At 34.7% G+C, this 26,129-nt stretch overlaps 3 protein-coding genes across 3 annotated transcripts in view; 2 read left to right on the top strand and 1 right to left on the bottom strand.

Moving 5' to 3' along the window:
- Positions 1-17,373, bottom strand: part of LOC145323099 (putative cytochrome P450 49a1) — a 45,860-nt gene extending 28,487 nt beyond the window's left edge. The window contains exons 1-2 of the mRNA XM_080165482.1: positions 17,322-17,373; positions 16,152-16,251 (exon numbers count right to left, since the gene is read on the bottom strand). Coding sequence (XP_080021608.1) covers positions 16,152-16,251; positions 17,322-17,370 — 149 coding nt within the window. The 5' untranslated portion in view covers positions 17,371-17,373. The remainder of the gene's footprint in view (positions 1-16,151; positions 16,252-17,321) is intronic.
- LOC145322617 (multidrug resistance-associated protein 1-like) overlaps positions 1-26,129 on the top strand; it is a 273,276-nt gene that overhangs the window by 8,517 nt on the left and 238,630 nt on the right. The window lies entirely within an intron of this gene.
- Positions 1,985-8,110, top strand: LOC145323457 (uncharacterized). The gene is made up of 7 exons (XM_080165859.1): positions 1,985-2,098; positions 4,052-4,189; positions 4,718-4,861; positions 5,418-5,513; positions 6,395-6,486; positions 7,272-7,343; positions 8,065-8,110. The coding sequence occupies exons 3-7, from the start codon at positions 4,811-4,813 to the stop codon at positions 8,108-8,110; spliced, it is 357 nt and encodes a 118-aa protein (XP_080021985.1). The 5' UTR covers positions 1,985-2,098; positions 4,052-4,189; positions 4,718-4,810.

Here is a 26,129-nt window from a genome sequence, read left to right as displayed (position 1 = left end):
TTATTAAATGTTGAGATGGATGTACAATCACGAATAGTGTCCAAACTTTTTGACCCATAATATTAATTACATAGGTAAGGGATAATTTTGTTAATTATGATTTTGGTTAAATTTGTCATTCATTGATTTATCTTTTAAGATATCGGTTTAATGTACACAAATACATTATGTTGTATGCGTTTGTAAAGTAGCTGCACAACTTACAATCACAAGATGGTATTATGGTAGGGGGAATGGTATTAGCGTTTCACTAGCAATTGGAGGGTTATAGGGCAGGTTCACTGCTGAAATTGGGTCAATCAATCCAACCATAATACATCAGAAACATAGTCTTGCATCTCAGGGAGAGAGGCCGGGGACATTGGACTGTCTATCACACTAGTCCCCAAAGTCTCATAATCACGTTTTCTAATTCGTTGGCTTATCAAACTTGTGGACTTTTAGTTGAGAGTCCAAACGTTTAAACCACTAATTGTAATCTATCGAAGAGGTAATTTTGTGTATCATCATTGGAAATTTACATGAATTTATCGGCGAATGTCTTATCATTTTAGATCCCTGCTTGTATCTAGATTATATAATCTCTGGTAAACCTTGTTGATGATATTATTGACGTATGAGGGAATGTACAGACAGACTGCGAATACGAGTATAGAGTAGCTCCGATACAATTTAATAATCAATAATCTAACAAAGTATTTCTAAAAAAATACACATTTATTAAACATATAAAACTGGTTAGAAATAGGCAGATTAATGGGATTATTATTATAGGATATATTTATTATGATATATATATTAAAGGCTTGGACGTCCTGTTTCTTAGTTAGGTAAGAAACGACGTACTTGAACACGTGGGAGATATAGATACCGCCGGCCTAGACTTATAGGCTTGTATCTAACCGAGTGCAGACGGGAGGAAGCGTATTCACTCTTTGGCCTGCAACAATCAACTAGCCCTCAACACAGCAGGATGGAGTATGGTGGCGGTTACCAGTGGAGGTCTGACTCAGCCAGAGAAGTATAGGAATGTGAACAGGGATAAGGATACATAAACTTGGGTGTATATTACCACACTTGCCCCCTCTGAGGGAATATGAAATATTCCCTCACAGTTGACCTGCACGCCGGCTTCTGCGGGTTGATGTGGTACTCGCAGGTTCTTCGATTGCGGCCATGGCCCTCTCTACGATATCCACAGGATTGGGTTCAGCGGGAGTAGGATTTTCTGGAGCTGCTGGAGGCTCTTGAGCGACAGCATTCTGGAGGGCTAACATGCCCTCACAGGGAGCCGTGGCTACTGGATCTTCAGAGGCAGCGCCAGCCTGCGGATTAACAGGCAGATCAATTCCAGATGGAAAGAGCTCATTGATTTGATTATCGAGCTCTGTGTCACTGTTTTCCTCTGCAGGATCCAGGACCTCTGGATTGCCTTCTCTATCGGTAGGCCTGTACTCATCAGAGCATTCAGAACCGCCATAATGGGAGATCAGCTCAACTCCATCATCATCTGGCCGGGGTACGTCCCCAGCGGGAAGGGATGCCTCTATGGGTGCCACATTCTGCCCAGGTACATTCATTACATTACAACGAGTATTAATATATTTAATTACCCTGTCGGAGTTTTGGTCCAACAGTCGACTAGTGGCCTCAATAACCGTGGTCATTCTTGATTTTAACTCAACGGTCGAGTCCTCAGAGACGGTGCGAATTTTGTCGCGTAAAGTTCTGCGGTTCCGCAGTAATTCTGCGGAAATTTCAATAAGGCGCTTGCCATGTTGTATATATGCTTTCTCAACAAATGAAGCATTGCTAGCAATTTTAGTTTCCAGACTTCTCTGGAAGGGGAGAAGAGCTTCCTCCATTGCTTCTTTTACAGTGGAGGATAGGACTTTTTTCCATTCCTCAGCGGTCACCCAAAAAGCCTTAGGCTCACTTTTATTTTCCGCTAATGTCTCTTTCTTTTTAGGGGGTAATGGAGGCGGTTGAATTTCCACCTTAGCCTTTTTGGCTACTGGGCCGCCGCTGCCTGTTGGTGTTGGCGGACGTTTTTCTACCGCTTTTGGGGCAGATTTTACAGCGACTACCTCCAATTCAGGTGAGGCACTACGTTTTGGCGGTGATTCCACCCGATTTTTTTGCGGTTCCCCTCCCCTATTTTGTTCCGTTAGAGGCCTGGTTCTAGGCCTGGCTTTATCGGAATATTCGTTGGCTTCTAAGTTTTTAGCCTGCCGCAATTTTTCTTGTAAGTCTAGGAGTTCCTTTGGAACATCTTTTCTCGCGGTGCGGTAAACGTGGATTGACTTTGAGACACATTGCAGGTCACTAAGGTTTTCAGGGTTGCGCGGCGGTTTTACACGCGGCTGATACCTGTTTTCATCAGGTTCATAGTAGGCTTCCTCAGGGCCGCCCTGGGGATAGCCATGATTGCTGTCATAGTAATAGTCCTCTTCATTGTAAAAGGGTGCCTCTTCATATTCTCGACGGTATGAAGAGTGACCGGCCCCATGGGAGTGGTGAAAACCCCTTGAAAAATTCCGCCTGGGATATCCTAAAACAAAAATAATAAACTTAAAATTAAGGGTCATTAATTCCTTATACCGAATAAGGAAATATTTTTACAAAGACGACCTTTAGAGACGACAATTTTATAGGTATATATGCTTGATACAGGTCGTCCGTTTTTGAGGGGATTAGTTTTCCCCATTATTTGCAAAATCCCGCAATTCGTGCGTTTCACTCGTACCTCCTTCCTTGTACGCGTGAATTTTGGTGCAGGCTAATATGTAGATAATAAAAGCGACGCATAATAACGACCCTATTCCTGTAAGGATGGCTGCTACTACAAGCACTATATGATACCAAGTACTGGATAGAAAATCAACCACCTTATGATACGTTTGAATAAACCAGGAATCAGTTATTTTTACTTCAAAATTATTGGAGTCTGCGGCAAGTTGGCTGAGGTATAATTCCTCGGCACTTTCTGAGAAATTAGTTTTTTCTAGGCTTTGCCAAGAATGATATAGAAATAAGCTAATCGGTTTATCCATAAGATATTGATTTACATTTAGTATTTGCATACCCTGCCCTTGATTACCGAGGAATTTTCCTTGGTACAAATGTAAGAAAATTGGATTTTCGGCACATTTAGTCGGGGTTAGATGGGTGGTATTGACCAATCTGCGTGAAAATGGGGATATTCCCATAGTCTTATTATTAAATGAAACCGAAAAATGATCCACAAAACAGGGTAGATTTTCTCCCAAAGAAACATTGATTTTAAGACTGTCGCACTGTATTACTAAATCTAGCTCACCGAGCGCCCTAACTAGTTTTTTACGATGAGTCTGAATACTGCTTTTAGACAGAAAATGGTTCTGTAAACAGCGAGTTTCGGGGACAATTAATTTGTTATATTGTTGGTAAGAATAGAAAATCTCTAGTGGTAACATATCATCTTTTTCCTTAGCGTTTAAGAGTGGGAAATATGGTTTTATAGCATTTGTGAACCATACCATTAAGTTATCAATATTAGTTTTGTAATAAAATAATTCGGGAATTAGACTTTCAAAATGTTTTTTATCTTTAAGTTCTAGTGCTAGAGTAATTTGGGGATCGATCACTAGATATTTTTGGGTACCCTGTTCTCCTTCAAATGTAAACAATGAAATATTAAAGATGTCTACCGTTCGCCAAGGAGAAGTGAATTTTTGTGCGCTATCAGTTTTATCATCTGAGATAATCCTATCGTAGCCTAATCTCAGATTGTGATCTAAACAATTGTTTCCCACCCAGTGACTGCCCAGGTAACAGCCCGCTTTTGTTTGTAATAATTCAACAGGCTCAGCCTGGACCCCTATTTGTTTTTCCTCAAATGTCCCAGGGATAAAAATGCCGTTAATGTTTACGCCGTTCCCCTCGCAGGCGGGGTCGATGCCGTTAAGGATGTTGTTGGGGTAAGTAAGTGTCCCGTTTACCAGGAAGCGCGTGTATGACATCTGGTGTTCATACACTGAGACTGATTTTCCTTCAAAGTTAAATATTTTAGTTTTGGACATGGTGTAACAGTCTTCATAAGTTACGAGGTTCGGTATCTCTACAAGAGCTGGAGCAGCGAGGTGTATGTGGCTATATCTGCCACAATACCAGTAATGAGTACTGGTTCGGAGGTGGCAACGAATTCCAGGTATAATTTTTCTTTCAACCTTTTGCAGCAGGTGAAATTGTTTTTGTTCTATTTTAGTAATATTAAGAAACGCAGCGCATTCAGAGATTTTCAAACGCGGATTTTCGTTTGCTACACATTGAGTCGCATCTATTTGTATTATTTCGGACGCATTTGATTTTGCCAAAATAATAAGAAGCCCCAAGAATCCCAAAATAAATTTACCTCGAGCTCCTGGTGCCTTTGCCAAATGATGCTGCATTTTATTTTTATGCTTCTCGTTTTTCTCTGAAATATGTTAATTAGTTAGTTTTAACATATATTGTTTATTTTCGTTATTATACATACGTAGATTAAGCTATATACATTTGCCACCTTGGTTTTATATATTACATTTATATACATTTTATTTTTTCCTTTTAATTGGGTTATGCAGTCCGATTTGGACATGTATGCGGTTATCCCCCCCTTGTGACCTAGTTTTTCTTTCTTCTTCTAATATATACTTAGGTACTATGCTTTGTTTGTTAACGTTAATAACCTTTTCAGGGCTGGATTGTTTGGGTCTTTGCGCGAAGAAAGAAGCCTCGGACGGGACGGTTTCTTCCAAGAAACTATTTTCGACGTGAATTTGAGGACCGGATGACCGATCTGCGCCAGGGGGTTCTTGGTCTTTGGGCTGTGACTCAAATGGTGAGTTTTTTTCCATTATATCCCCTCCCCCATCACAATCCACCTCCCCCTGGGGTAAATCCTGACTAGTTTCAGGGTTTTTATCTATAAAATCGTCACCATCGTTATCTAGGTAGGTAAAATCGTCATTTTCCATACCTTTATTATCGTTTATTTCGGTTTGCCCGGTATTATCTATTCCTAAGGTTATTTCCTCAGACGGGACGATTTCCTCAATAGGAAAGACGTTAAAGGAAAGTGTTTCCCCGAATAATTCTACTTTAGAATCTATTTTCCGTATTTTATCTCTACTAACAACTTGGTTAGTTTTTATTGGATTTGATCCAAAGGGACTGAGCTCAAAAAGGGCCTCTGAGAATTTTTTTGTTACAATAAAAGGACCTCCATAGAAAGATTGCAATTTTTTACTGACCCCTATTTTGACTAGGTTAAAAAATGCAAAGACCACGTCGTTAACGAAAAGGGGAGATGAAGCCTTCCTAGATTTATTTTGAAACTCTAAATAAATCTTAGATTTTTTGGAAACCTGTGCAATAATTTCTTCCAAATTTTTTAGGTAGTTCAAGTAAGACCTGCAGTCAATGTCCTGTCTTTTCTGCAAGATTGGAGAAAAGAAATCGAGATTGAGAGTTGGTTGCCTGCCGAACATGAGGTAATAAGGCGTATACCCCGTTCTTCTAGACGTACTAGAGTTAATTACAAAAGTGGTCAAGGCTAATTTTCTTGCCCAGTCTTTACTTTCAAATCGGTCATCGGATCTAAGACCTGCATAAATGCTTTGATTATGCCTTTCACATGGGTTACTATTAGGGTTTCTTGGGGGAATAAGTTTAGTTTCGATACCTAGTTCATACATAACCTTTTTGAAAACTTCCCCAGTAAAATTTGTTCCCCTGTCACTTCTCAATGACCGAAATAAGCCGTAGATGGGTACCACCTGTTCAAGGATGACCTTCACCGTGCTTTCCACGGTGGCGTCCTTGATGGGGTGAGCGATAATATACCTAGAGAATAGGTCAACCAGTATAAATATGTAGCGGACATGTTGTCCTTGAAAATAGTTAGTGGTTAAAGGACCGATAAGGTCTACTGACACCTGGCCAAAAATCTCGTGACTAATGGCTGAATGGGTGATAGGTTGCTTGTGTTTAGGTACCTGTCCTATTTTTCTTAGGCAGGTAATACAATTTTTAATGCGTGATTCGACAAATTTATTAATTCCTATAAGGAAGAATCTTTCATTTATCTTGCGTGTTGTTTCGTTAACCCCCTTATGACCTATACTATTATTATGTGCCAATTCGAAAACTTTATTGTATAATCCAATGGGTACGACGGGTCTTTCAATGAATGTTCCATTGCTAAGAGGTTGTCTAAATATTAGAAGTCCTTCCATAACGTATAAATGTTCTATTAACTTAAAAAGGACCTCTTTCCGGCCGGTTAGTTCAGCTTTTTCAAAGCTCGACAACTTCTTTTTTTCGAATATCCACCTACGAATTTCAGATAATACTTGATCTTTTTGTGTTTCAGATTGCCAAACATTGTTCACACCGACTTCCGAAGCCGAATGTAACTCAAAGATCTGGTCTTGGTATGGGCAATCCTGTTCATAAGGATCCAAGGTAAATGAGCTAGTACATTTTTCACAATCGGTTTCCTTATGTTCTTTGCATAAAAATTGCCCTCTAGATAAATTGTCGGCATTACAATGGTCCCTACCCTTTCGATGAATTACTGTAAAGTCAAAACTTTGGATGAAGTAAATCCATCTTACAGTTACACCATTTATTGTTCCTTTTTGCCATTTTTTGTAATGAACTAAGGAAATCGAATCTGTACGCACAATAAAGTTTCTGAATCTTAAATAATGAAGAAAGGTTTTAAGAACAAATACTAGACATGCTAATTCGCCTTTATAACTTGGATAATTTTTCTCTGCCCCGTTACATTTTTTGGAACATATTCCAATAATTCTTTCTACCCCCCCCTGATTTTGGCTGAGAATTCCAGCGAAATAACTCGTAGAAAAATCTACGTCTACTATAAAGGGGTTAGGATTATCCCACTGGGGGTAGCCTTTACTTATAGAATTTGAGAACATATTTATGAAATTTTCCCAATCTTTTGATAGGGAATTAGTCCATTCGATAATTTTATCATTTCTGTGTTCATCTAGGGTGCAAGAATTTTTTGCATATGATGGGAAATAGGCCCTATAATAATTGGAGAAGCCCAGGAAACGCTGGAGTTCCTTGCCTGTCCTGGGCCTGCTCCAATTTTTAATTTGTTCTAAATATTCGGGGTTCATTTTAAGTCCTTGGGAACTGACTATATGACCTAAATATGTACATTCGGATGTGAAAAATTTACATTTGGCTAGATTTAACTTAAGTTTTGCTGTTTTTAGGACTCCGAAGAGTTTTCTGAGATGTTTCAGATGTTCATCAACATTCTTTGAGAATATAATAAGATCATCAAGGTAAGATATTATAAATTCATATAAGCCAGGGATAAGGGTTAGGACCTTATCCATCAAGTGGCAGAAAACACTTGGCGCGTTACACAGTCCAAACGGCAGTTTCTTGAAAAGATACTGCCTGTTAAGGGCTGTGAACGCGGTCAAGTGTTTACTTTCCTTCGAAATGGCTAGCGCATGGAATGCGCTAGTCAAATCGAGGGTGGTAAATACATTACCAGTGCCTAATTTTTCTAAATTACTAGAAATCAGGGGAAGGGGCCAATTAATTTTTCGTGTTACACTATTAAGCGCACGAAAGTCGATAACGAACCTAAGCTTGCCTTCCCCCCCAGCCGTCGGTTTTTTCTTTACCGCAAAGATTGGGGAGGACCACTCGCTGTAGCCCTCCTCAATGACGCCCCCCCTTAGCCAATTTTCAATTTGTTCTTTTAATTTGGCTTCGTATAATGGGTTTAACTGAATGTTTCTAGCCTTAATAGGTTTAGCCCCGGGGATCAAGTCTATTTTATACTGTAAGAGGTCACAGTTACCGATATCAGCATCATCAGCCGAAAATATATCAAAATGATCAAGGCATAATTTTATTACCTTTTCCTTCATCCCTGGGTTGTTTTTGATAAGATCACTATTTTCTAAATCTAATTTTTCTTTAATGAATTTAATTCTTTTAAGAAGTGTAGTTCCTGATAATTCATTTATTTGATTAATACTTTTATTGCAGGAATTTGGGGGATCTGATTCGAATTCAAAGCAATACCCAACTTTAACGTTATCCAATAAGGTAATATTTTTTCCTGCTAAATTAACAAAATTTACCCAACATTCTCCTTTCTCATTTACATTATAAATACCCTCCATAAGCATTAAGCCGTTATGGCTTGTCATTTTAGAATTATTTGGGGATATATACAGCTTCCTATTTTTCTGATGAATAGGAATTGTTATAATTGTTGTATTCCCCCCCGGCAAGAATGTTGTTTTCTTTGCTAATTTTACGCATGTTTTATTTTGTTTTAATGTCCCAGTACCCCCCTTGTTACTCCAATTTATTCCCGGGATAAGGGAGTTTTGTTCCGTATGAACATTACTTGTAGGAATTAGGGGTATGTTTTTACTTTCTTCAACTATATTAATTGTTGAATTTTCTATGGGGATTTGCTCGCCATTGGGGAGCTCAAAGGAGAACTTATCTAATAATAAATTAATTCGATTAACTTTGAGAAATTCATATCCTAGATTTATAATTTTAGACGTCGTTTCAGGGATGTAAAACGTTTCTTCGAATATTTTATCTGACCCATCAAAGCTGAATTTTAAACTTACATGTCCTATGATATTTACTGGTTTTAAATCTACAGACAGAGCGCTAAGATTGGCGGGGGTGAATGTGATTTTATTATCATCTAAAATTTCTCTAGAAATAAGGGACCTAAAGTTATTTCCTGTATCCACTAAAGCGGTTTGCAGGAATTCCCCCCCCACGGGATTAAGAACTTTTAGTTTTGCACAGATAGGCATTATAAAATAAATTATATTTTTAGTCGAAGCCTAAGATGCATATTTTCCAAGATCCCCACCTCAGCGGTTAGGCGATGGTAATCCTCACACAGAGACTTCCTGTGTTCCAGGTATAGTTGTCTGTCGAAATTTTTTAAATAATAAAATGTTTTAACAATATGGTTAATTGTTAAAATAATTTTGTATAACTTTCTGGGTTTCATTAAGTTTTTATCAAGCGCTTTTCAGCTCCAGAAATGTCTCAATAAGCATGAGAATGTTAATAGTTCTAAAGAAACTACTTAATTTTTATACGGGTCCTTATTTATATACTTGGATATATGATAGAAACCTATCGGAATATAACTGAACTAAAAAGTTTTAAAGGATTGAAGGGCTACAAAGTAGCTTAAAAATAAGTGTTCAGCTTGCAACTAACAAGACATTAAAAACAGACTGACTTATTTTTTGATTTACATCTGTATTTATACAAAATATAGTGTCATTAGTCAGTATCTGATTCACGATACAAATAATTTAAGGTTAGCGCTAAATTATAGCTCAAAAAATTATTAGATATGGTTAATATAATAAAGAGGGTCAATGATGACTGGTTTATTATTCTGATATTGTTAGTATTTATACTTAATTTTTTCCACCTATGGGGTAGAACAAGCTTATATATTTACTAGAGTATAATTAATGCTGAAATCAGCTTAAAAAAATAGGATGTGGTTTGTAGTAACTGCTTTGGTAGTAACTGGCCTCGATTAATAATGTGCATTCACTTTATATAGAATTTTTATTCCACTGGTAATCCTAGCGGAAGCTAATAGAACTAACTTTTATTTCATTCTGCTAGTAATCCTAGCGGAAAATAATTTAATCAAAATGTTTTAAGATTTTATTAATCACATCTTAAGTGATTAAAGATTTTAATTTTTAAATGCTGCTTGATTGCAGCTCAAAAATGAGTAAATGATAACAACAAAGAACTGAAGGACAACTGAATTAGGTTTGAAAATTTGCTTGTATTTATACAGATTTTCCATAGACCCCCCCCCTTCTTAACCTTATCATTTACTTATACGGACCGCGGTAGCATTCTAGGCGACATCTTTCGGATACATAATAAATTAAATATAGTTCTATTATTGTCACTGTACAAAATGCAATAATATGTATCCATATGGATAAGTTAATATACATAATTGCTGAGATATTTCAGCTACAAAAATCAGAGGCTAAGAGTGAGCAACTCTCAGATAAAGTCGATACTGAGGGTTCAACTCAAAAATCATTGTTTATATACAGATAATTCGCTTAAGTTCCCCTAGCGGTTAAAAATTAAACTAGAATGTTTTAGATTCTACTATATATACATTCAACATATACGATATTTACATATTAGATAAGTCGTGCAATATTAAAAATAAATACTACTAAATAGAAAATAGGTATTCACTTATTAGCTTCTTGATAAAGACTATTAGATTTTAAAAAATGGAAATATTAAGTGCATGTGAAATGCTCCTCAGGTTACTTCCCTACTTCCCCCAATTTCCTGTATCAGCTACATTTGGATAGGGAAAGGAGGGGGAGGAGTTTATTTTGTGTTGCTTAGTCAGATTTAATAACAATAATTTGTTTTATTTTTTCGCGCCAAAGCATTGCTTGGCAAGGGATATTTGATATTAAGGAATTTGCAAGCTTAGCTTGGCATGGGATATTTTGTTTATCTTTCATATCAAAATATGAAACTCATTCAGCAAATATTATTTTCTGGGATAGGGACAATTAATATCGCATAAATCCACTTTTATATTTAGAGGACGTGATTTTTAACAATCGCTTGAACATATTTATCTATTTCAGATTCTTCGCTGGCTTCCTGATCCATTTGGTTGATAGTTTTACGCGCATACTGCTCAGGTATTTTATTACTATTACTTGGAGCTTTTCTGGGCGTGAATTTACTCCGTGTTTTACCAAAGCGGGACTCAGGATTTGGGGGCTCCCCAGCTTTCTTTTTGTTGCAATTTTGCACTACATGGCCAGGGATATTACAATGCCAGCATTTAATAATTTTACTCCTCCCATTAAAGGCTCCTATAACGCCCTCGATTTGATCCCAAGCAATAGGATCATCCTCATGGTCTACCCAAGAAGGAACCTCGTCAGGTTCTTCGGTTAAGTTTTCTTTATACATTGCCGTGTTAGTGGGGATATTATCTTCGATAATACTGATTATGGGTTGTTTTTTCGTTTCCGCAGAATTTTTAGGTAGGAACATTTCCATAGCTTGAGAATAGCAAGCAGAAAGGTTTTCCTTGCTAATATGGCCAGACCCATCCCAGTTAACGTATCTCTGTCCGAGATTAATAAGTTTATTTAAGTAAGCGTTGTAATCGTCCAAAAATTGCATACTCTCAACATAATTGGCCATGTCTATGGCAAGGTTGGTATACAGCAGATTTTTGCTAACGTTAAGATAGAATTCTTTCCACTTCTTTTTAGGTATGAGACCAGGATTCATGAGTTTGAACACCCTAAGTTTGTTTTCAAAATAGGTGTCAAGGGGTTGATTAGTCTCCTGTTTTAGGTTGTAGAAGTACTGAGAGGCTACTTCTGGATCCGAGAAAGGAGTGACCAGCCTCCTAATCATCAGGTAATAACTTAAAGCAGATAAGGCCTGATTTCTTTCAGGCGTAATTAAGTCTCCTAATCGTTCCCCTCTAGAGTCATAAATTCGCTGGTATAAAATATCCTTAAAAAGGATTGGGTCACAGATTCTATATGTCTTTGCAACCCTCCACATATTAGAAAAGAAGTTATCAAAGTCAGCCCTACCGTCCCACCTAGGGGCATCCCTCGCAAAATCGGAATCCCATTTTTGTCCCTTAATAAAGCATTCTTTAATAAAGTCATCGTCGGCGGCGCTAGTTGTTGCCGTTGCGGCTGCGCCTGTGTTTGGCGTATTCCTTGTAGAGGGTCTATTTGCTACATTGGGTGCAGACCTTGTAGTTTTACGGAGGGGTTCTAACGACTTAATCCTATCAGGGATAAAGGGAATCCTTTCTAGCAAGGTTTTTTCATATTCAGTTAGAGAAGTTTCTCTTACATTCATCCAATTGTCATTATCCGCCGGACCTATAAAGCCTACAATTGAATAGGCCATACAACCTGGGGCTGTCATCCTATCCTTGGCAACCCATTCAACCACGTTTATCTTTTGCTGGACCGATATACGGTCATAAAAAGTGGCATTAATTGAATCGTCACCTATGGTGTTAAAATGAGTCATGTTAAGACTTTCGTTTAGCGTTTTTTCAGCAAACAATGGGCCAAGATTTCCGTCCGCTGGGAGTTTTGATACTCTGCGTTTTAGGTCTAAAATGTCGGTATCGGCTAATAATCTGCGATGTGATTCTGTGTCCTTAAACCCTGCCCATTTTGTTTCTAATTCGAGCTGCATAATCTCGGATTCTTGTTTTATTAAATCTCTATAATGTGCCGAATATTCGTTTAACTTATCATTTAACGCTTCCGATATGAGATCTTTGATTTTTTCAGGGGAAAGCGGGTCAGCCTGCTGCTGCTGCTGCTGCTGCTGCTGCGAGGTGCCAGAGACGGCCGGAGCCGGCGGAGGCGGCGGTTTTTGTTTATCATCATTTTTCTTATCGGTCATGGTGCTGGAGTGTAGTGTTCGTTAACACTGATTTGTCTACCACGAAACTTTTTAAGAACTTGGGAATATCCCTTTCTTCCTGTTTTAAGGAGAAAATATGAAAATGTGTGAAATTAAATACTAGTGTGAAAATAAAAGGCGGGTTCCTTTTTATCTTTATTTGGCAGTTTGCCACGAAATAATTATTATAAATATTCTGTAACAAATTGTTACTGTAAACCGTTTCCGTGAATAAACTTAGTTATCAGGAAAATATTAATTTCACTTTGCAATCGAAGCTACTTTACAATTTAATTTTGTCTGTACGCTAATTATCTAAACCTTCCCCCCTCAAAAAATGAGTGGTAGACAAGACTGCGCCAAAATGACGTATGAGGGAATGTACAGACAGACTGCGAATACGAGTATAGAGTAGCTCCGATACAATTTAATAATCAATAATCTAACAAAGTATTTCTAAAAAAATACACATTTATTAAACATATAAAACTGGTTAGAAATAGGCAGATTAATGGGATTATTATTATAGGATATATTTATTATGATATATATATTAAAGGCTTGGACGTCCTGTTTCTTAGTTAGGTAAGAAACGACGTACTTGAACACGTGGGAGATATAGATACCGCCGGCCTAGACTTATAGGCTTGTATCTAACCGAGTGCAGACGGGAGGAAGCGTATTCACTCTTTGGCCTGCAACAATCAACTAGCCCTCAACACAGCAGGATGGAGTATGGTGGCGGTTACCAGTGGAGGTCTGACTCAGCCAGAGAAGTATAGGAATGTGAACAGGGATAAGGATACATAAACTTGGGTGTATATTACCACATTATATCAACATGGAAATATAATGTATTAATTTTTAAAAGCGAAGCTTTTCTATAATTAGGATCGGTCCGTACGTCCGTCACAAACGGATAGCTTTTTCGTTAATTTAGATATGTTAGAGGTTGTCCTATCGATTTCAAACTTTGCAAGGTGATTCCTTTAGTAGTTAGGTACGATTTAGAAAGCGTAGCAACTCTATAATCATAACAAGAATGTCCGTACGTCCATTTTAAACATGTTGATTTTTTACTTTTTTAACAACAAATTTTTAAGTGATCTAATCATCCGATTGATCTGATTTTTGGTATGTTGATTCCTGGGACAACAAAGTATAATGTTATAGAAAAAGCCACCCTATAATCAAGTCCTAAAAATTTATGTATGTCTATAAACATTATCCTGTATCAAGCATTTTTCAACAAATTTACTTACAATTTTGCTCCGATTCATATACATTTATATTCTGATTATTCAGTTCTGACACTATATAAGTGTTATTGTCTGTTTGTCCTTCCGTTTCAGTGCTTCGCTTTTATGGATGTTGTCATCCTTGTTTTTCTAGTAGTTACACTTAATATGGACGTAATAAGGGAAGGAAAATATTTGTTAATCACATTGGACCCAATTAAAGTAATGATATGATTCACCTTCAGAGAGAAGCTTCTTATAGGTCCAGGATGTCCATAAAAGGTTTTAAACTATTTTTTGGGAAGGTACCTCCACCAACCCAAAAGAAAACACAGTGGAGAAACTACCCCTAACCCCATATTTTTTTTGCTTTTTCTTCTTTAAATTTAAACTAGAATTGAAAATAGAGGGTCAACTTACCCCCTTCGTCCTTGTTTTCTACAAGTCGTCCTAGGGCCTTTAAGGGCAATTAGTTTAGATTAAAGACTTCTGATAAATTAATATCAACAGAATGCTTCAAAATCAACAGTAATATTTCTAAGGTCATTCAAATCATATATTATGCCAATGTACTAAAAAATTCATGGAAAATGCCATCCCTGTATTTTAGGCTTTTCTTGATTACAGATACCCAGTACACTGAAAATGTACTGGAGCTTTAAAAGAAGAAGGGCAATTAATTACGTAAATGCTCTATCTAAAAGTTGAATCAATATTTTTAATAAAGTTTAATAAAAGACGCTTTTAACAAAACTTATAAAAACCAAATGTACAGCAGAATGTGTATTGTACAAAATTATCCCTGAATCTCTAGTGCTAAAAATTTGAAATAGTACCATTTATTTTTGTTATTTTGACGTTTTGCCGTATAATCATATTTGTCTTGTGTGTAGTATACAATAAATGATTATGAAAAATGAAGTAAAATATACTACAAAGTAGAAAATATTATTTAACATTTTCTTACTTTAAAAAACTGTCACTTTGCAATTAGCCAAAATAGTAATGTTAAAAAACCAAAATTAAAAATCATTTGCTGCTACGTGCGCATCACTAATTTTTTGGGGAGGGTGTGGGGATCATTGTATTTTGAAGTTAGGGTGATATTAAACGGGAAATAGGTTAAGACAATAATCATAGGACCTAAAAAGCACATTCTAATCGGTTCAGTGGTTAGTGAGATCTTCAGGAAAGTACATACGTACATTCGGATATAACCAACGTTCTACTTTGTATTATTCTACATAAGTATTCTTTTATATTAATTAGCGGTCTCTGGGGGCACATGAGAAAAAGGTTTAAGTAAGTCGATCCTAAAATTTTCGAATATAGTTATAAACCTTTACTTGACCTATATGAAGCTTCACACACAAACATAGAGATATCCTTTTACTTTTATAATTATCAAATTTGTAATATTGATATTTTTTATATTTTATTGGCAATTTCACCTCAGTGCTAATTTTCACACAATATTGTTTTAATGTAAAATGTCAGGGATCTAAAGGGGTAAGACAAAGGCTCATAAATTGATGGACATCCCCAATGATGTTTCTCAAAATTACCCATTCTGTAATTACAATTAGTGGTTGAAACGTTTGAACACTCAACTTAATGAAAAACCAATCAAAAAAGTAAAAGTCCTCAAAGTCATTAAGCCAACGAATAAGAAAATAAAGCCCAATGTTCCCTCCCTCCCTGGTACAATGTGCATGGTAAATTCAAAGTAAATAATTCATAAATGTACAACTTTATTTTGTTCAGTAAATATGATTATAACGCATGTAATTTATCAATAATGTAGCTTTTTATAGTGCCTATAAAAATGACGTCACGTCATATCATGACGTAATTCTGGATTTTTCTGCCAAAAGTTTTTTTACTTTAGTGCTTATAAAAAAGGGATAAATTAAAAAAAAAATTAGTGGAAATTCCGAATGACGTCATATTAGAATAATGGACTATTCTAATATGACGTTATTTTCATAGGTACTATAAAAAGCTTCATTAATCACTGGTGACTTCGCCCCTAACATCTATGTGCTCTTTCTTTGAAGAGGGAGTGAAAGGGTAACAAAACAGCTTAAGACAGATTAAAAAAATTCAATGGCATACAAACACCTATTGAAGATTATCTTAATCTTAATCGGCTCAATAGTTAGTAGGATCTTAACGGGAAAAAACAAACAAATTTCATGACTTTAAATCTCATAGGATATTAATGATTTTTAAAATAAAAATTGCATATTATGGAACAACTTTTAAGCAAAGTTTTATATCCATGTACATTCTCATTCGTTGGTTCAAAATCTTTAACTACATAATAAATGGGGAGGATTTATTTGTCAATTGTCTTATCCCAAAGAAAAAAATTCAAAACTTTACCTGACCAAGGGTCCATACACTTGGTTGAAATATTTCCAGATCTGGGGAGATTTTTTGGGATCTCGTCCTATGCCAGGCGCATGGTAACCCAACAGATTGCCTGGAAATCATTTATATTAATAGAGTCTCCTAAAGGGGGAGGGGGAGGGGAGGGGATGTCGACCCTTCTTTTCGATTCTAATTTTGAAAAGATAAAGAAAAAAAGAATTATTAGAATCATTTTGAGGATTGAGACAATGGACGGTCAATTGATATGGATATTCCAAATGATGATAAACAAAAAAATTTAATAAAAGTCCCCAAAGTTTGTAAGCTGTTAAAAAAAACAATGTAATCTACAGTCAAATGTCTATCCCACCTCTCCTTGCATGGAACTAATTAAAAAAGGTTTTACGCTGTAATTGTTCTCCGTAAAATGTCAAACACGATATTTCTATCCAGGGCTCGGCAGCTGCGCGACAGCCGCGTTTGAGCCTAAGTGAATTCGTGATGTTAAAACTTTAAAATGTAGCTGGATGGCAAAACCTGTTCCTGAACAGACTATCCATCTTTTCATAATTTGATTATGCACAAAAACAGGTTAAAATATGAGACTTGCGTGGCTGAGGCGCGGCTGCCGAGCCCTGGTTCTAACCTTTCAAATAAAAATACCACGTAATTTCAATTTGAAAAAGATGCATATTATATTTTTGCAAATAGTATAAACAGAATTGTGTAAATATTAATGTGTTAGTTGCATGATTGATTTATGGATATATTATTACTTGGATCTTACATCCGATTTCATGCTCTCTAAAAAATAAAAACACAGTGGGCTAAAATAACAATTCCCCTCTATACCCCATCCCCTCCACTCATATTGGGTGAACAAACTGACCAATAGCAACTTAAATTGAAGATGATTTCCCCCTGACATAATATCCACCTATATTCTTTATCCATTGATTGAGACACAGTCAGAGTAATAGGACAGGTTTAGACTTTTAGCTCTAGGTTTGTGTATTTAAGTAGGATTTAATGGGTAATTATTTCCTCATATTCATTTTCAGGGGGGGGGGGCGGGGGGGGGGGGGGAAATACTAAACTGAATTTTTAAAGGATAAATAAACCACAAAAAATATTAATCCAATAGGATAAAAATATTAACAAAATGAAACTACAAAAAATTACCTATTAGCGGATAGCTTTTAGGGCCGGGAAGATGCTTAAAACCTTTCATTTTTAACCTGAAAAGAATTTTTAGAATTTATTTAAATTCTTATCAAATAGGTGGGGAAGGGAGTGGACAATAGCAGATTAATAACTTGTATACACTATACAAGGATCTAAAGGGATAAAACAATTGCCTATAAATTGATGTACATTACCATTGATGATACACAAAATTACCCCCTCTGTAGATTACAATCAGTGGTTTAAACTTTTAGACACCCAACCTAATGCACCAAGCAATAAAATCCCAAAGTTGTTAATTCATCGAATAAGAAAACGTTATTTTAAAACTTTGGGGACTAATGCAATAAACAGCCCAATGTCCCCTTTCCTGAATTAAATATATAGATCCATATTTACAAAAAAACTTTCATTAATTCCACGTCTCTATACATTCTTAAATATATAAATTGTGTCAAAACATGTAGATTTAAAAAATTAATATGAATGCTTTATTATAAACTTTTCATATTGAACCCACAAACAATACGACACGATGGAGCATTTCCAATTCAAAACCATACTATTGCATGCATAACCAACAGACAGGCTAAAACCCTAGACTCATAATAGTTATTCTCATCGTATTATAAACGGCTTTCCGCGGATAAGGAAAATACAATTATGAGATTAAAACCAGTTTTTTAGCCTGTGCCTTCGGTTTACGGGCTAAAAAAAACTGGTTTTAATCTTATGATTGTACATTTTTAAATTCGTAGAAAGCTGGATATAATACGATGCGAGACATAGTTTTTTCGTATGGATGAGAACCGGTTCTTATCCACCGGATTCGAATGAATACGAGAGAGAAGTTTAATATAACAACAAGGACCATTATATCTTAAGAAGCGCAGTAAAAACAATCTTTAAAACATAGACGTACCGAAGGGGGGTGTAGGGGAGTTTCAACACCACTATTAATATTGAAAATGGCTTCCCCCTCACCAAGTAAGATATTAACATCAGTAAATTTTGACAATTAAGGAAGGTGTATATTTGTACGACGGCAACTCTTTTATACATTGGCTTAAGAATTAACTCTAGATATAGAGTAGCTATTCTCCTATAGATATTGTGTGTTGACTGGTAACCATGAGGAAAGGGACATTTTACTTTAATTTTTACCGGTACTCAAAGTTTTAAGAAAGTTTCTCGTATTCATTCGAATCCGGTGGATAGGAACCGGTTCTCATCCATTCGAAAAAAACTATGTCTAGCATCGTATTATATCCAGCTTTCTACGAAAATAAAAATGAACAATCATAAGATTAATGCCAGTTTTTTTAGCCCGTGCCTTCGGCACCTCGGGGCTAGAAAACCGGTTTTAATCTTATAATTGTACATTCTATATCCGCGGAAAGCTGTTTATAATAAGATGCAAGAAATAACTATTCTTTACTTTGTTGGCTTAAACATTTTTGGTACTTTAATCAAATCTGGATATGTTGGTTTAAACCAACAGTGTCCAAATCTACATAAGAGTTAATTTTGTTAATCATCATTGGGGAGAGTGTTAATTTCTTGCCCATTGTCTTATCCCTTGTGATCCCTGTTGGTAATAGTTTATCAATTCTAAAAGCATAAACCAATATATCACAATAAATACAGTCGTACGGCGGAATACACAACAAGGATGACAACATATTTACATGCGAAGCTTTGGAAACAGGAAAAAAGATTTAAACAAGCTCAGATTTGAATTTTATATCAGTTATTTATCAGTATAGTGATAAATAACTGATTTATTGATTTTATGATTTTTATTTTAATATTAGTGACAAAATTGTCTGTATTACGATGCTATACATGATTTTTCATGGCTTATCATCAAAGGACCCACTTGTAACAGAAATCTCAAATCAAACTTTGAAATAGATATGAAGATTCTAACAAGACTAATCTTACGACCAGGGCTATTGCATACAGACGTACGCTAAATTTATAAAATTTTTGCTATTAATAAATACAGTATCATGACTGAATATACAATATCAACCACACAAAAAAGTTTATATCAGTCATCCTTGTTAACAAAAGAGGCATAATGTTGACTGACAATTTCAATTGGTTTATCTCGACATTATATTGCATTTACATTTTACATAGATAAATTAAATAAACCATCTTTTAGGTTTATGTACAATGTTAAAATGTTTAGTAAGATTGAAATATAATGAAAGTGCATGGAAAACGTATGGTATATATATCCTTATAAAAGTATCTGGATTTCTGTGTGTCCGTCTGTAGTTTAATATCTCGGTAACGCCTGGGTTGATATTGTTCTTCTTTACAATGAAGCTTCTTATGGGTCCAATTTAAGGTTAATAACCAACACCCTCTCAAGAAACATAGACATTGAAATAAAATACCTACCCCCTAAAACCTTCTCTCAATAGTCCTTTGCAGCCTCTAGAAGCAAAGCTAAAACTTTTTAGTCCTAGTCGGTTCGGTCTAGTAGTTCTATTCTGGAGACTTTATACAACTCTTATGGTGGTGTTAGGCTGTTTTCTTGCTAACAATCATAAGTTGCTAGTAGCTAGGGGCACATACTTATAGAACTAATTCATAGGATTTTTTTAAAATTAATAAGTTGAGTACTTTTAATTGTAAAAGAATTCGCATTCTTTTTGCAAACCCTACTAACCCACACAACGCTACTAAATCAATAAAAACTCAATAATTGTCTCATGTCGATATAGCAACAGGTCAAATATTAACAGAGCTAGACTCACTATTCTTATTTATTTCATTTCAATTTTTTTTGTTATGTACAAATAAAAAAAGTATTAAATTTTTGTGTTTGTATAGTAAACCATCCTCGTTTTTTTTATACAATTGGCTACGCCTCTAGATAAATCTATTTTTTTGGGGTAGGAAGGGGGGTTGGTGTTTCCCTCGCCAAAAGAGTTATAATCCTTCCAATGACCTATGAGAAGCTACATTGTAAAGAAGAACCATTTTGGTTCAACGGTTAGCGAGACAGACATACAAAGATCCTGTCACTTTTATATAGTATATTAATATTCAGGTCTCACTCAAACTTACAGTTTCTAAACAACTTCACTACTAAAAGTGTCATACTTTTTTATGCATATAACTCTCCCTTTTACTTTCTAAAGATGAAAAACTATCAGTAGCGCAACTAATCTATAATTAGGAAATTTTTGCATGTCTGTCCATTCGACGAAACAACTGTTCGATTTAGACTTTATTAATTATCGTGTTATATATGACATTATTTTTCTGTTTACTTTACTTAACTTAACCAACCCTAATCCAAAATAAGAAATCAATAATATGTTTTTTCTTCTTGATTAAAAAAAATTTTCATGTATTTTTTAAATATCTGTTCTAAATAATTGATAATTACATCAGCGCCATTTATTGACATAATTATTCTTGTTAATTTGTATTCTGTTAGATGATGTAATAATACTATGGTACTTGTAAGTAATGACAATGAGAAATATTTCATAATGACAAACACCCAGTAGCATGAAAATGTACACATCAATTAAAAAAGGGCAAATAACAAATCAAACTTTGGTTCTAAAAATTGATAATTTAGTTTTAGAATATCTATAATTTTTTACTTTTCAATAATTGAAACCTTTATCTAAATATTTTTAAATTTCGAGAAAGCTAATATATATTAAATTTTTTCCTGTACAAAATTGGAACCTGTATTATCTACCAACCCTTTCTTGACCTTGTAAAATTACAGAACGATTTTGTTTAGATCTGAATAGTTGCTTGAAATTGAGATTGAAGAAGCACATTCGTCTACAATTAGCAATTACTTAGAATAAATGCAATTTTTGATATACCTATATCCAACTAGGTGGTAAAAATAAAAAAAAAGGGGGGGGGGGTAACATCTTATAATTTTTTAAAATTTGGTGGAGGGGGGGGGGGGGTAGTGTAAATACCCCTTCATCAGACGTCCTTGCTTTTAATTGTGATTTTGATGAAAGAACTTTATTGTAATTATGATTTAAATTGCAGAATTGGTATACACATATTCTTTTAATCACTTTACTATACAGAATGATTTATATTTACTGAAGACGATTTTATGTTATAAGTTGTATATACTATGACAGCTGGGACTTTGACTGGACTACTGTATACTAAAGAGGCCATTCTTATCATGTTAATGTATATCGATATTATTTATATTTTGTCACATATTAAGTACTAGCGACAAAAACTTTTCGAAGGTAGTATATACCCAAGCAAAGCTTTATCATAAGAAATTTAAGTATTTTGTTACATTTTGTTTTGGTTGAGGATGGAGAAAATCTTTATAGGGGTTTGGTTTAGCAAAGGTCGGGGACCTTGTACGTCCTTGCAGCTTAATTAAACAATAATCTCCTCATAATCCCCACTCTATTTTATAGAATTATACAATTGTTGAATTTATCAAAGTTTCTTCACCTAGTTGTTAATCTAAGCGGGATTATTTGGGAGTCAAAGTCATAGGGATATGCGCATATTTTAATAAAGATAGGAAGCTTAAGGGATAAGACAATGGATGATAAAGTTAAGTACATCATCAAAAAAAACTCTTTGTGTAGATTGAAGACAATAATGGTGTAAAATCTGGACACTTCTATATAGTTTGTTCAAATAAATAAAACTTTGTGGTTCGTTTAAAGTTTTTAAGCCAACAAATTAAGGGATGTAATTAGAAAGCTGATATAATTTAAAATACATATTATGTCCCGTTTCTCGCAGAGTAAAGATGAGTGTATAAGGTTCTCTTTCGCTTCTTTCATTCTAGTATTTAGGTAGTATTTAAAGGGGCCAAAAAATAGCCTCAAACTATCCCGCGTTATCTCTTATTTTGTCTTGTATCTTTTAAACTTTTGTATATATTCTTGGGCTATTTATTCGATCTGTTATCTAACTTTGATTTATTTCAATTTGATACAAAATTGTTATCGTTTTTGGGTTGTTATTATCGTCAGCAGGGAAGGGAGGGGACATAGGCTCTAAAATAAACTGGAACCCAAAGATCTTTAAACACTTTTTCTCATTCGTTGGATAAAAAATTGTGGGAACTTGTATTAAATCTTGACTGGTTCAAACTATACAGCAGTGTCCAAATTACATAATTCACTAATAATCACAATCAACAACAGGAGGAATTTTGTTAACCATAATTGGGGGTGATCATCAATTTATCATCAATTGTCTTTACAAATAATAGAATATAAATTAACAATAAAACTGCTTAAACTGCATATTCTTTTATAAAAAGTATTAAGGTTTCTTGTGAATAGCTTAAAGTTTCTTAAATCATTGAAAAGATTGAGTTCTCCATTTTACAAGAAGCTTCGTTCAAGTCCTGTGATGGTTTTCTGCTATTTATCTGCTATCAGTTCAGAACTCTTTGGTAAGAAGATGATTAAAGTCCCTCCACAGATTATGACGTGATACGATAAAACAACCAATGAGAGGCCAGCATAAATTTTACCATTGGTCAATTACAGTATATACTTGCCCCTCATTGGCTATTCTATCGTATGACGTCATAATCTGTGGAAGGACTTTTATATCTTCTTTGGTAATCTATACAAATTACAAACTATAGACATGCATTGTATTTAAAAGAATGACGGGAATAATTTAGCCTGTTTTCAGCCAAGTCACTATAAAACGAGTAGCTGAATAAATCTTTTAACACAATTCAATGTACATTTACAAATAAACGTATATTGCAAACTTTCACCGTAACCAAACAGTATTTGTACTGAATGACTTCAACCCCTTGAAGCAATTTACCAATAGAATTAATATTATAGATACCGTTACTATATATACACTTGGGCCGGTAAAAAAATTGCCATAGATCCTAAGGGATAAGACATTGGACGTTGAATTGAATTACATCCTCAATGATAAATAATAAAATTACTCCTTCTGCAAGACAAACTTATTGGTGGAAAAGTTAAGACACTGCTAATTTAAACCAACGTATCAAGATTTGAAATCAGTACTCAAAGTCAATGAATAAGAGAACTTTAATAACCAGTATAATTTACAGTCCAATGTCCACTCCCTCCCTAGGAAATTGCACCTAAAGAATAACTTTGACCATTTATAAATAATAGGATATATAAGTTGGAAGGAATTTTAATGTTAGAGGGAGATTTGAAATCTGCACCAAATTTTAAGGATTTTTTATAAAGTTTTTTTTTGTACAATTCTATATCTGAATGCGGAAATACAATTTAAGTTCGTAAATTTTGACCAATAGGATTGGTGGATTGGAAACTACCTGCACTCTAATTGGTTGAATGATTTGCGACACTTAAGCTTCTCCAATTAGAGCGCAGATAATTTTCAATCCACCAATCACAGATGTCAAAATTAATTAACTTAAATTGTATTTCCGCTTTTAGATAAAGAATTATACAAAAAAACGAATTTTATAAAAAAAAATCCTTAGAATTTGCTGCAGATTTTAAATCTCCCTCTAACATTAAAATTCTTTCCAACTTATATATCTTAAATAAATAATCTATTGTACTAACTCTATTGGTTTTTCTTCAGGTTTACTCAAGCGTAAAATGTCCGAATTGATGTTGAAAACAAAAAATTATTATCGTCAATTCAGCTTTCTTTCACGAATCTTGTTGATCAGTTCGTTTAACTACTAGGAGGGGAGGGGATGAAGAATAGGGGTGGATGGAAGATATCGTTATTTTAGCCCGGTGCTAGTTTCACTTTATTAGAGAATATGAAAATCTAATGTAAGATCCAAATAATAATAAATCTATTAATGTCCGGCATGAAACGATTTCTACAAAAGAAAATTTACACCCCCCCAACACATATATTTTTTTTACAGATTGCAGCGTCCGTCCCTCCTTCTAGCTGACAGATTTAATGAAGTTAATTAACATACGCAGTCAGACAGACGGACGGATACCAGACGGGTTGGGCCGGATAGTTTTTTGGCAGGATACTGGATATCCAGCTGATTACTAGTGACGGATATCCGGTATCCGGTCGGATATTTGACCAACAGCGGATATCCGGTATCCGGATAGTTTCAATATACGGTATCCGGTCAAACCAGACATCCGGCCCAATCCTATTATGTTGTTTATATAACAGCACAAAAGAATGACTGAATTAATAAATGAATGAATAGAATGATAGTGCTAATCCTATTTCTAACAAAAGAAAAATAAATAACATGTGTAGGTCTATAAAGTCAGTGCTACAAGGAGAAGAGGAGACTTGGGACAATCATTTGCAATAGTTCTTTCGTTGGTGTAAACATTTTAGTTTTCAAACTTTTTAGCCAATCATTTCTTGTTTACTGAAGCCATTCTTGTTAATCGTAATTGTTGTGTAGATAAATTTATCGTTCTCCATTGTCTTATCCCTTAAAATCCCTAAAAAAAAACTACAATCAAAGCAAATTATCCTATCCTAACTTTTTATTTGCAAAGCTTCTCTATAATTCTCATAAATCCGTGTGACTGTCTGTTTGTTGGGAACGTAATTTTCTTTTTTTGTAATGGTTCCTTCTAGTTCGTCTGACCATAACGCTGCTAAGAAAGAAAGAGCATGGAGTGAGGGGACATTGGTTGGTAAATTATACTGGTACCCAAAGTTTTATGAATATGATTCTGAATGGTTGACTTTACAACTGCTATGTAATCTAAATTGGTTGGTACAAAAGTATTAGTGTCCAAATGTTACAACCGACAATTTAACTACAAAAGGATTAATTTTAGTTTTTATCACTGGTGATTTATCGCCCATTGTCTTATCCCTTAAGATCCCTGAGAATTAGAATGTTGGGAATTTCCTGTGAAATTTCTATAACTACTAACATGAACATTCATAATTTCTTGTGAAGATTCCCTCACTGTAGATATTATTATCCTTGTTCTCTTACATAAGTCTGGTGATTATAACTATAAACATGAATATTTAGAATTTCTTGTGAAGATTTCCTACCTGTAGATGTTATTATCCTTGTTCTCTTACATAAGTCTGATGATTATAACTATGAACATGAATATTCATAATTTCTTGTGAAGATTTCCTACCTGTAGATGTTATTATCCTTGTTCTCTTACATAAGTCTAGTGATTATAACTATGAACATGAATATTTATAATTTCTTGTGAAGATTTCCTACCTGTAGATGTTATTATCCTTGTTCACTTACATAAGTCTGGTGATTATAACTATGAACATGAATATTCATAATTTCTTGTGAAGATTTCCTACCTGTAGATAATATTATCCTTGTTCTCTTACATAAGTCTGGTGATTATAACTATGAACATGAATATTCATAATTTCTTGTGAAGATTTCCTACCTGTATATGTTATTATCCTTGTTCTCTTACATAAGTCTAATAATTATAACTATGAACATGAATATTCATAATTTCTTGTGAAGATTTCCTACCTGTAGATAATATTATCCTTGTTCTCTTACATAAGTCTGGTGATTATAACTATGAACATGAATATTCATAATTTCTTGTGAAGATTTCCTACCTGTAGATGTTATTATCCTTGTTCTCTTACATAAGTCTGGTGATTATAACTATGAACATGAATATTCATAATTTCTTGTGAAGATTTCCTACCTGTAGATAATATTATCCTTGTTCACTTACATAAGTCTAATAATTATAACTATGAACATGAATATTCATAATTTCTTGTGGAGATTCCTTACCTGTAGATATTATTATCCTTGTTCACTTACATAAGTCGAGTGATTATAAC

This window comes from Acartia tonsa, chromosome 6 (assembly GCF_053477335.1).
Source record: "Acartia tonsa isolate MP-2025a chromosome 6, ASM5347733v1, whole genome shotgun sequence".
In the NCBI taxonomy this organism is placed as follows: domain Eukaryota; kingdom Metazoa; phylum Arthropoda; class Copepoda; order Calanoida; family Acartiidae; genus Acartia; species Acartia tonsa.
Note: the sequence above shows the minus strand (reverse complement) of the source record. Positions and strands in the feature narration are given on the sequence as shown.